Raw genomic sequence first — 12,690 nt, 5'->3', positions numbered from 1 at the left:
TGGAGAAACTTCCCTAGGTGCTGGGCCATTTTTTTGGCTGTGTGCCGGCCTATCCCACTCACGATGGAAATGCTCTGAATCCTTGACTCGCACGACATATGATGTTCGTAGGCTTTCTCTGAAACCCTAGATAGACAATGCCTCTCCCACTAGCACCACCTCGCACGGCACCAATTGCGAGGATGTTAATTTAGATTTAAAACACTTTATTCTATCAAATATATTTCACCTTCGCTGAAATACCCCTCATAATTATTAGTAAGATATCATACATGGTATATAGTTTTGGTCATTTATCATATTTTTCAACAATATTTTTGGATAATTTTCACTTTATTACCTTCAAGTTTCACAAAAATCACACTTTACTAACTGCTAAGGCCACTGGGAATCTGCAAATTCCCACAACCATTGCTAGTCACCAGACATACTCTTGTCATTGGTTCGGTGCTGGTTTGTGCAACGTCGCGAATCATCCAATTCTTTGAGAGTTTATATCAATGCATCAAGAAGAAATGTGGTAGAGGATGAAGTTGAATATAAAACAGAATTTCCCTCACTAAACATATCCTTAACAAGATCTCTAAATTTGGAAACCAAAATGCTTGGTTGTGTTAATGGATCCTTCATTAAAATTCAATCCAATCCGATGGACTTTTGGTCAGTTCCATACATTTGTTTTTCCTTTGGAGTTCCATTTCATACTTTCTAGCATGCTTTCGAACTATGAGAATTGCAAATAATTATGACTGATGCGAAGAAAGGAGTAATTTCCCATTCGAAACAAGAGATCCTCAGAAGCATTTCCGATGAACAACAGAAGGTCCAGTTTCATCGTAGTCTGCTTTTGTTACATGTTGATTCTGTGGGAACACAACTTTGGCGAGTATAGCACCTCCCACCCACGCTGAATACATTGATAAATTCTCTGGCATATACTCCGGAGGCTGCATTGAACCCGGACCAAAAAACGATCAGAAGAAGTTAGAAGTCCAGTTAGTACAGAAGAAAGTGTTGTGGAAATGTTATGTAGATCATAAAGTATCTTGCTCACATAATGTTCAGTCCGGGTAATAGAAAGTGATTCAGTGATTGCTTACAGGACCAATAACTCAAGACCATGCAATAACAAACGTATCCAAAATTTAAGTACGCTATACACCAGATCAATGCAATTCCTTTTTACTAATGGAAGTTGTAATAGCACTTTTTTCAGTAGAGATACACTAGTAACAAATCGACCAATAACATTTCCATTAATTAATGTCATACATAATCAAATTAGACGACTTTTTTGGCATCCAGTCAAAGTCTTCATGTCGAGAATCACTTCCAACTCAATGAACATGTTAATCATTTTAAATCGGAGTTCAAGGCTGAAGCATAAATTCTATCAAATATCATGGTAGCAGAAAGAAAACATATAATCACGAGTGCATGCGTACAAAAATTTATGAATTTCCTAAGCAAAAAGAATGGAAACGCCAGACACCCAACTGTCTGAGAGAGAATAATGAAAAATTGATGAAACAATACAATAAGACATCACTAGTTCAGATGTAGCAAATAAGATAGGGAAATGCCATAGCAGAAACTAACACAACCTCTGGACTCTGAACTACATGCAGCCTCAGAAACAGTTAGGAGACCGACTATAATTACGTTTAGAGTATGTGGACCTTAAATGTTATGTTGGAAAGCTTATTTCGTAAAGATTATTAAGAATTTGCACTTCCTATACAGGGTTCTGATTGCAGTAAACATATAGGTACGATGCAATGACTCGTGAAGATGACATTGTGTAAAAGCAAGTTGACTATTTCCCCTAATCACTGTCAGATATTTTGCCTGGGAAGAATTGAAATTCAAACCTACCCCACCTGAACTCTGAAGCTAAAACCTAAGTGCAGTTTGAATGGTAAAATAAATTACCTTAATTAAAGCAGGACGAACAGCAGATGAGCATAGACCAGCTTCTTTCTGAAACCTTTCTTCAAAACCTGCAATAAACAGCAATCAAAGTGCCAATACAATTACAGAACCAAAAGTTCCTATTCTTTTGAAACAAGTACAAACAATCGCCATGCTCTTATATCTGTTGCCTTGTACTGTAATATACTTCCAAAGAAGAGTCATATATAAGGAACTCTGAACCCAAGGATTCCCATAACTTGGTGAATCCATTTCTTAAAACGATATGGATGACAAGGATAATGAAACCAACCAAAGAAAGGGCTCGCAGACATTTATACAAAAGAAGTCGTCTAACAAGAGTATTCAACGAAAGAAGAAAAGGAAAAACAAAGAAGAAAATATATTGTACCAATTAGTAATTACTGTATCTGAAGGGCACATGCATTGGCAACAATAAACTCACCAGTCATAGAAGCAGTGCCACCACACAGTACCGTATTTTCTAGCAATTGCCGGTGATTATCAGACGATACTGTTGAAATACAACGAACAAGCTGCTCAACAATTCCATGAGCTTCTAAACCCAATATGGATGGTTGGAATAGAGCCTCACCAACAGTACATCTTTCTCTTCCAATCGTAATAACCTAAACCAATGACCAGTATTACATTAAAGTCATTATACATGTAAAGCATCACAACAATTTGGGAAAGAAGATTTACGGAAAAGAAAAGGCTATGCTTTGGAATAAACAATAACTGTGACCTAAATGCCTTGAGATGGGATTGCTGTCATCTTGCATTCACATTTTGAGGAATAAAAATGAAAATGTAAAGAAGGGATAAAGAAATACAAGTTAAAGGACATATATCTAAAGAATAGAAGTGTTTGAATGTATACTAGATCTTGTTTTTAGTATTCAACATGTAAGATTAGAGAAGATTTCAGTGAGGATAACTTTCAATAAACTCGTTAACATGTATAATTAACACATCATAGATTGAAATCAAACAAAACAAGATAACTGTGATAGGTGCAAGCCAGTTACAGCATAAATAATAGCAAATTCCAGGGAATATATGACATACTGAAGTCAACATATCCTCCTAACTGAAATATGACAAACAAGTTATGTGCTATCCGTGTCTTCTCCATCTATCCATATCATAATTTCAAAAAATTAACCATACCTGTCCATCAGGAAGAGTATGCTGCTCTATCTGGCATGAATTTTTGGTCTTTTCATAAGCAAGTTCATCTTCAGCACAACATGAATATTGCTCTTTTATTTTCTCAATATCAGACATCTTGATATTAACTAGAGGATTAGATTTCCCAAGCTCTTCAGCAAGTAATTTCGTCAAATCAGTACCTCCAATTTCAAACCTCCTTGAGGCAATGTGCTGAACAGCACCTTCAACGACTGGTGCAATATCTGTTAAAAATTGGCCAAAAATACAGAAAAGGCACAAATAAATAAAAAAAAAAAAAAAAAAATCAGTTTGCTTACATTATCATATCCCATGTTGACTCACTACCTTACACAGAGAGTCCAATGCCATTAATAGGTCAGGTGTGTTAAGTAAAACTTGCAAGCTTAAGTTCAGCTACCAATGCATCTTTCATGACCATTATCATCATATGGTCACCTAATGCACACTATGTAGATGGTTATAGCTTGGCATAGCTATCAACTATCAATAACATATTTTGGTCTTAATATTACAAGATCTGTACATGGTTCAAATCACTGATTGTATGCTAGATAGGATAAACTGAATTCTGTATATATAAATTTATTATTTTATATTGCATATGACTTGGCCTGCAGTATAGAAACGAAAGAATAGTTTAAAGAACTCTATGTATTCAATAAACAAGATTCCATTAACTAATAAAGGTTCCCTTCTGCAAGGTATATAAACCTATTTTTCCATGGCCAATATCAACGGTGCATCCCGAGATGCGTCCTACAGCATAAAGTGACAATACTGCTTGCTCTGATGCATAGAAGCCCGAAATGTTAAATGTTTCAAACATCAGTTGCACCAACTGCTCTCTGACAGCCTGGGAGAAAAAAAAAATTTGTTAAAGAAATATATATTAGCTGCACCAAAACAATAAGGAGTTATGTAGAACCAGCAAGTTATATTTCTAGGATTTTTCTCTCTAGAGAGATAACAAGGCTTCCTTACTCCTTACAATATTTCTCTCTAGTGAAATAATGTCAGAAACTGATTCACAAGACGCAAACTTGAGGCTACAGAAATTTATATTTAAATGTATTTAAACAAGAATACGCAGGAACATTTATAATATCATGATCTGAAAATTTTAACTTTGACAGTGTGCTCAATGGAACCAGCGTAGACTTATAACAGATAATACATTGACTTGTTAAATAAAACTATATAAAAATAATAAAAACCGTGAAAATAACCACTGTAATGATTTTCAGCCAAATATTGCATAACGACATATTAGCTAACCTTGGGAGTACAAAGTGGATCGGTAAATAATATCTGCCCTTCGTTGCCCATTTCCCATCCAAGTCCAGTATATAGAACATGATGCAATAGGTCCTCCATGGCATCCCAGTCAGTAATAAGGCCTCGCACAACTGGATCAACAACGATATCTTCAAGTGATGAACTATCATTCATTGATCCATCATCAACCACGCGTTTCATTTGGTTAGGAATTATCTGAAGCATATGAAAGAAGATAAACGTTAAAGAAAAACAAAAAAAGAAAGAAATGAGTATTAAATTACAGCGATATCATCAGCTACTTCTGGATTAGTTGAATAAAATTTTCATTATGTACAATGCAACCATTAAATTAAGTACAAGAGAGTCACTTCTTCCTTTCCAAATATGCAATTTAGATATAAAAATGATTTTCATAGTAAAAAAATGATTTTCATAGTAAAGTCGAAAAAAATTGTTGGTCTTTGTATCTGAAGAAAGAAAATTTGCTTTTCTGATCCTTATATTCAAATTAAAACAAAAATTTACTATGAAAAACATCATCCTATATTGTTTTGAAAGCAAAATTTTCTCTCTTTTGCCGCATAAAGACCATGACCTGAAATTCACTATTTGATTGATTTTCTTTTCCTCAGACTTCCCAACACCCACAGATTAATTGAAAAGTTGAGAGCATATCAAGCCCAAATTACCTTGAAATTGAATAGAGACAAAATCAGCTGGAAGCTGAATATTAAAGGAAAACTAATGAAAAGGGCTTGAAAACTTCGAGTTTTAACGATAAGGACAAAATAAAGGGTAAAGTGAATAGTACCATCAGCTGGAAGCTAAATATTAAAGGAAAATTAATGAATAGGGCTTGAAAACTGTGAGTTTTAACGATAAGGACAAAATAAAGGGTAAAGTGAATAGTACCAAGATTGACTTTTTAGTGTAAAAATGTGATTTTTCGTTAAAGTGAATAGTACTAGGAGCTTTTCGTTAAAGTTCCCGAATATTAATACTTTTTCACATACAATAAGTAAGAAGTATTTACAAAGGTCAATATCAATGTCTATACGAGCCATATACAACTTCCATGAAAACAAAATTATACTAGAATACAACGAAAATGATGTGCAAAGTCATCATTTATGACAGAAAGAGTCAACTCTTTTTTCAGCTTTGCTTCTGGGATATATTTTTAACATTGTTGGGCTGGAAAATGGTGTGCAAACTGCAAAGGCATCATTTATGTGCAACTTCATTAGAGTTAAAAGTAGGATAGGAGGAGGGATATACATGTGATAACACGAGATTGTTGGGAAGGAGGGAAATGAAAGTAATAGTAAGAATCAATTGGAAGTTTGACAATGTACGATTACCATGCCAGCTTTGGTTCTGGAATATATAGTTTGGACAGTTGAGATATATTAAGATTCCCATCAGACCAATAACAGCAAGAGTTATTTTACCTAAAGCGTGCACATACATGACGATAGTCTTCAGTACGCAACTTGGGTGACACAATCATCTACTCAACACACCCTAATACAACCATAAAAGTTTCATTTCCTACTAGAGCAAAAACAAAATTAATGAGAGAACTCCTAACAACTGATGAGCAACAAGAGGATATCCATGCCACAGGGGTGCAGGGAAAAAAAAAAAAAAAAAAAAAAAAAAAAAAAAAAAAAAAAAGGAGGAACTCTCATAACTTAAGTCACTGTTCTGCTGAAATATATTAATTGGACCTACAGAAAACTACAATTTTCCTTTTCTTTCTCACAATTTTCCCAGAAACCAAACAGATTCTTCCCCCCAGCCATGGCTAGTAAATTTTCCAACTAAAAGTTTCCGACTTTAACAAATCAAAACAAATCCTAGCTGGCCCCACGAAAGTCTAAACCAACAAACAATCCCAAGCTTTCACATTTGGAAATTTCCATTTTTCCCAAAAAAGCAAAAAAAAAATCCAAGCAACCGAACAGAAAATTACAGCAAGGATAAAAAAAAAAAAAAAAAAAAAGGTCTTAAAGCTCGCCTCTTTGCTTTCTTAAATAGGAAGTGAGACCGAGAAATTGAAGCATATGATGTGATAATTACCATGGAAGGAGCTTGATCGGGAATGGCGGGTCCCGCTTTCAGAAGCTTGGAGCCGGCATCGACCACAACAGCCTCCATTCTGGTCTTCTAAAACCCTAACCCTAGAATTTGAAGAAACAAAGGGGATTTAGCTGAGCATTTGAAATGTCAAGAAGCTCTCAGTATTGAAGTTTAAGAGACTAGTACTCCACTTTACCCGTTTTCTCTGTCTGCGAGCGGGCAACTGCGGTGTCTGTACTTTTCAAATTTCACAAGATTGTGGTAGGAACGGTAGGAACCCTCTTTTTTTTTTTTTTTTTTTTTTTTGCCTTTTCTATTATTTATTTTTGTGGGATCTGATGGACGAGAAGATGTATACGTGGGACCGGCACATTTGGATATTGACACATGTTAGTAAAAGTTCTTTATATTACACACCGATGCTAAGAAACTAAGGGTGTGTATGCTTCCTTTCACTGGTCATCACTGAATTGGACTGGACTAGATTAATAGTTAGTCCAGTCCCATGTTTGTTACTTCACGGGAGTAGCTTTAGTGGGAGTAAGCTGGACTCGCCTCGACTAAGGACAGTGCTAGACGGTCTTAGCGAGAGACGTCGCGAACCATGGGACTAGCTAATCCCTTTGATCGTTTTCTGCTCGCGTCCTTTAGTCTCCTCTCTGCTTGCGTCCTTTACTCTCCTCTCTGCCCGCGTTCTCTCCCTCTCTCATCGTCCCCAACCCTGAATCATGAACAAAGACCTCGATTCAAACTTCAATCGGAGAACTCACAGGCTTCGTCGTCCGATTCACCTCCGCTCAGACCAAGCTCATTGGTCGCGCCTTCGATTGGGCTCCTTCCTCCTAGACCTCAATTTTCGACGGCAATGACTTCGGGCTCCATCCTCCTTGACCTCTTCCACTACTACCTCTGCTCCGCTTTGCCCCTTACTTCTCCTTCTTCCCTGCTTCCCACAACCAAAAAACCCATAAAAATTAAACCCAAAAAACCCCAAAAAATTGAACCTAGAAAACCCAAAAAAGGGAAAAGGGAAAGAGACAGTGGCACAATTAAAATGGTAAAGAAAGAGGAGAGGGGAGGGATGCAGTGGGTGGACAAAAAAATGTGAGAGGAAGATGAAATGGTAGAGAAAGAAGAGAGGGGACAGATGCAATGGGCGGACAAAAAAAAGAGAGAGATGAAGATGATTCTAAAAAGGAAGATGAAATGGTAGAGAAAGATAAGAGGGGAGTGATGCAGTGGGTGGACAGAAAAATGAGAGAAGAAGATGATTCTAGAAAGGAAAATGATAATTTAATAATAAAATATCAGTATATATAGATTAAATTAATTATAAAATATTGTAAATATAAATTTAATAATATAATATATGAGTCATGCTTTTTAGTTCGGCACAGCATCAAACGCCTCACTAAATCAGTCAAGCTTAGTCTATTCTAAGCCAATTCAGCTTAGTCCCTGAAGCTAGTCCAGTCTGAGATAGTCAGGTGCGTTTAAAGGTTTAATTCCAAAGAGAATCTACCTAACAGTATCACTTCTCATTACAAATTAGCAAAATATGATGGTAGCCAATATCAATATGGATTGAAGATAGGCCCGATTCAGTCATATGACTTGAAATCAATACGGATAAAATGCGTGCACCAATTGTGATACTAAAAATTTGGTAACTAGTTAAAACAGGACTAATCAATCATATTCATTTAAAAACTAAAATTTTAATAACATTAATTGAACAATTAAACAATTTATAATTTGACTGAATTTTGTGCAGAGTTAATATGTAAAAATGACCTAAAAGTTAGAGAGGTTTTTTTTATCAAACATACCGTGCAAAATGAAAAGGAGAGCCAAGAAGGGCAAAGGGAAAAAGTTGCTAAGATCTCTTCCTTCGCTCTTTGTTTAGTTTTGAAGTAAGATAAATCTCCTTTGTAAAGATGTTAATGAATGCATAATGTTTTCCTAATTACTAAGAGAAGGAAACCAACCAAACCAAACCAGATCGACTGCATAGATGCATTTGGTATAGTTATTCTATTAGTTTATTATTCAATCTGCAGTTTGAATCCTAACCCGAACCAACCGCACCTTGCCCAGCCCTAAAAATGTATCTATCAATTTTTGGTATATGAGTAATGAGAAAGAGGAGAGGAAACAGACAATCAGTAGATTCAGTAGCTTAAATTTATGTACATATCAACAAAGTTGTGAACAGACTTATGCACTATCAAATAAGAGTTGCTACAAATGTCTTATGGCTATTGCATGTATGGTCACCCCACAGACTCGAAGGTTCTCCGAGACTATACAAGTTCATGTCCACAAAAAAATTGCCATCAAGGGTGGCACCAACTGGCTCCCCATCCTCAACCAAAATCAAATCGCAGCCCTTAGCGCCAATAGGGAGCACATCATCACTTTCCTTGATAGAAGGGGCTTTGATCACTGATTTCGAAAACTTAGCTAAAAGGGCTTCCAGAGAAAAATACCTATTATCGCAACTATCCTAAGAAGTGAATTTCACATTCCAAACCGGAATATCCACCACATAAGCAGCATGGGAAAATTCAAGGATATTCTTCAACGTATCATTGTCAGAATTCTCTTATGCCACTTCCTTTGGAAGAGTTAAATCAAAATTTGTACTAGTAACTTTCTTTGTGTTATCGTATCCATCATCAATCTGATGTTGAGGCAACTCGTTTTGGACATCAGTGTTATCAGGGTCCAAAATGTTGCTTATCTTAGTGCTAACATCTCCATTTTCAATATCTTCCATTATCTGACAAAAATCAGTTTTAGGCATGTCATGATTGGATGGATCAACTACATTCTCAATGATCTTGTCATCATCAAGTTTTCCTTCTTCTCCATCCTCAAAATGTTGGTCTAGTCCATTGACTTTGAGTGTTTTATCAATGTGCTCATCATTCAGTGATCTTATCATAAAATTTTCCTCACCCTCCAAAGAATTTTTTGTCAAATCAGCAAGTGAACCTTTTATTGTTAGAATCTAGAGACTATGATGTCTATTGTAAGGAATGAATCGAAAATGAAGATGAACGTTTCTGGAGCAATCTCAGAAAGTTGCAGAAAGAATACTCACAGAAGGATACTTTCATTTATTTTTTTTCACTTAGCACATAAGACATGTGTGAGAGTAATACCGTTGGGAAGAGAAAGGGATTCTCTCTCACAAAGTTCAATTTCCACCATTCATGTAATCTACCCTATAAGATAGCTACAAGTGGCAATACACATTACTAACACTAAGACTACATCTCAACTGTCCAATTTGAATATAATCCAAAGTCTCACATTTAAACCTGAAATACTCACACGTAAACCAATATTTCTCTAGCACAAACACTTATATTCCAACACTCCCTTCTAAGTGTTGTGCTAAGATTACTCCAAGCTTCTTTCTCAGGTATTCAAACTAGTCTCTGGCCAATGCTTTGGTGAGAATGTTTGCAACTTGCTCCTCAGTGTTGTAGTACAGTAGATCAACTTCCCCATCTATAATGCATCTCAAATGAAATGAAATCGTCTGTTTATATGCCTTGTCTTATGATGATGCACAAGATTCTTGGTTATGGCTATAGCAGATGTGTTATCACATAGAATTGTTGTGGGCTCAACCTGTTCTTCCCCAAAATCTGAGAGAACAAATCTCAACTAGATTGCTTGTGTAGTAGCTTCCACTGTACTGACTTATTTAGCCTCTACAATGGATAGTGCAACACTGCTTTGCTTGATTGATGCCCACGAAAATACACCTAAACCAAGGTTAAATGCATATCCAGAGGTGCTTTTCATGTCATCCTTACTCCCTGACCAATTATTATCACAGTAGCCAATAAGCATTGCTTCCTTCCCTTTCTCATATGCTATACCATAATCAAGTGAGCTTTGTATGTATCTAAGTACTCTCTTGGTAGTTCCCATATGTTTTCTGGTAAGATCATGCATAAATCTAGCTAACAAACTTGTAACATCCCACATCGCCTAGGGGAGTGATCCTTATATGTATATTCTCATCTCTACCTAACACGAGACCTTTTGGGAGCTCACTGGCTTCGGGTTTCTTAAGAACTCCGAAGTTAAGCGAGTAGTGCGCGAGAGCACTCCCAGGATGGGTGACCCATTGGGAAGTTCTCGTGTGAGTTCCCAAAAACAAAACCGTGAGGGTGTGCTAAGGGCCCAAAGCGGACAATATCGTACTACGGTGGTGAAGCGGGCTCGGAAAGTGATCCACCCCGGGCCGGGATGTGACAAAACTTGCTGCAAACATAATGTTTGGCCTTGTAGCAGTCAAATATAGCAGACTTCAAACTATATGTCTATATAGATTTTTATCAGCTTATTCACTTCCATCCATCTTAGATAGTTTTTCATTCACTGTAAGAGGGGTAGCAACTGATTTACAATCTTTGAAACCAAACTTATCTAGCAGTGTCTTTGCATACTTCTTCTGGTGCAAGAAGATGTAAGAATCAGTTTGTATCACAATTAAACCCAAGAAATGATGTAACAACCCGAGATCAGTCATTTCATATTGTCTCATCATCTCAGTTTTGAACTCCATCATCAATTCTTGTGAACTCCCAGTGTAGATGATATCATCCACATATAGAGAAACAATGAGTACTCCACTTTCAACTGTATTCACATATAATGTTGCTTCACTTGGACTTCTTTGAAAACCAACCTTAGTGAAATATGAGTTGATTTCTTCATACCAAGCTCTTGGAGCTTGCTTAAGACCATATAATGCCTTCTTGAGTGTGTAAACTGTTGGAAATGTGCCCTAAAACCAATCATATGATGATACTTTACGGACATTTCAAACTAATGTAGTTCATTTCAAACTAATGTAGTTTAAATGAAAAGGGCAAACATTATTGTTTGAGCCGTCTAATATAAATGTTATATGCTTAAACGATAAGTCCAAGGAATATGTGATTGGAAGAATGCGATCTAAAGAAGTTAGATTCATGAGACCATTCTTTCGTTGACACATCCTAAACATTCCTGATCATAGGATTGTCAATTGGGCATTGACAGTCCGTTAAGATCAGTACGTGCTATGTCTTCTCTCAGGGAGAGTGACTAGTCTCGAGTCATTGGTGTGTGTGACATCAAGACAAGTACGTAGGTGCTCAATAGAGAATGAGTTCACTGAACACGATCAACGAAGAGTTCTCATATTCATGTCACATGAGAACTCATGGTTGGGATAATGCAAATTAGTCTTTTGACCTGAGGCATCACAGTTGTCTTATGGTTAGGTCCTTAATCTTTGATTATGTCAACGTCACTCTATCAGGGTGTCCACGGCATCGTTGGGGTTAAGCCACTTAGCCATGGAGGCAAATGAATGCGCAACAAGGGATCTCTAACCTTCAAACTGTTTGAGGGAGAATACTCTATGATATGATTTAGAATCTCTGGCCAGAGTATGAATGAGATGTTGGAATGCATTCCAGATCACATTCAAGGTAATCATATAAGTACAAAATTCACATTGGATAGTAGACATGAATAAACTATCAAACCAAACAATGTGGTCAAGAGTATTGTATTAGAGAAAGACCGTATTGCATTTGTAATCCTAAACTGAATAGGTTCTCCACCTCTTCTGATTAGCTTGGGTAACCATGATATGCTGCTAGGTGTCACTCATGGTTTGTGGAAGCCCTAAAAGTGTATTATCACTAACGGGAGAATTGAAAGTAAGTTTCAATTCACAATCGATTTGAAAGAGTTTGAATCGCCCACTGCCTCGCTAAAAGGAACCTAATGGATCGTACACCGTGTAAGGTAGAGTTTGAAGATTCAACGGAAATGAGTAAGAATAATTAAATGGTTTAATTATTTATGGCAAGGATTAATTAATATGTTAATTAATCAAACGAATAAGTTCGTTAAAGACCTCGGGTTAGTTTTGGGCCGCAAGGCCCAATGGGATTTGAATGTCAAGCCCATTAACTCAAGTTGTATGACAACTTGAATAAAACAAAGGGCTTGAAAGCCCAATAAACCTATAGGCTAGCCATGTGTAAAAGAATAGGGCTTTTGGTCCATTAGGTCACTTATTTGAAGGGACTATATAAAGGACTTTATAGCCTAAAATTTACTAAGGGTTATTTTTGGGGGAAAGGATGAGAACACAAGCTCTCCTTTCTCTCTAAAATTTCG

The 12,690-nt window shown here is 36.5% G+C and overlaps 1 protein-coding gene across 3 annotated transcripts; it reads right to left on the bottom strand.

Annotated features, from left to right (window-relative positions):
* Positions 1–609: 609 nt before the first annotated feature.
* On the bottom strand, positions 610–6,813 carry LOC103945888 (actin-related protein 7). Of its 3 annotated transcripts, XM_048585959.1 has the most exons (9): positions 6,686–6,813; positions 6,490–6,590; positions 4,405–4,620; positions 3,841–3,982; positions 3,288–3,350; positions 3,106–3,173; positions 2,378–2,561; positions 1,933–2,000; positions 610–947 (listed from the first exon to the last, which is right to left on the bottom strand). In XM_048585959.1, the coding sequence occupies exons 2-9, from the start codon at positions 6,565–6,567 to the stop codon at positions 795–797; spliced, it is 972 nt and encodes a 323-aa protein (XP_048441916.1). In that variant the 5' UTR covers positions 6,568–6,590; positions 6,686–6,813; the 3' UTR covers positions 610–794. The 3 variants fall into 3 exon arrangements, with proteins under 3 accessions (XP_048441916.1, XP_048441914.1, XP_048441915.1); XM_048585957.1 differs by having other exon boundaries at positions 3,106–3,350; positions 6,686–6,812; XM_048585958.1 differs by lacking the exon at positions 6,686–6,813 and having other exon boundaries at positions 3,106–3,350; positions 6,490–6,679.
* Positions 6,814–12,690: the final 5,877 nt, after the last annotated feature.

Source organism: the organism of the source record quoted next, unplaced genomic scaffold (assembly GCF_019419815.1).
Source record: "Pyrus x bretschneideri cultivar Hongxiangsu unplaced genomic scaffold, Pyrus_bretschneideri_v1 Contig24, whole genome shotgun sequence".
NCBI lineage: Eukaryota > Viridiplantae > Streptophyta > Magnoliopsida > Rosales > Rosaceae > Pyrus > Pyrus x bretschneideri.
The sequence above is the reverse complement of the archived record's forward strand: the minus strand, read 5'-3'. Positions and strand labels throughout refer to the sequence as shown.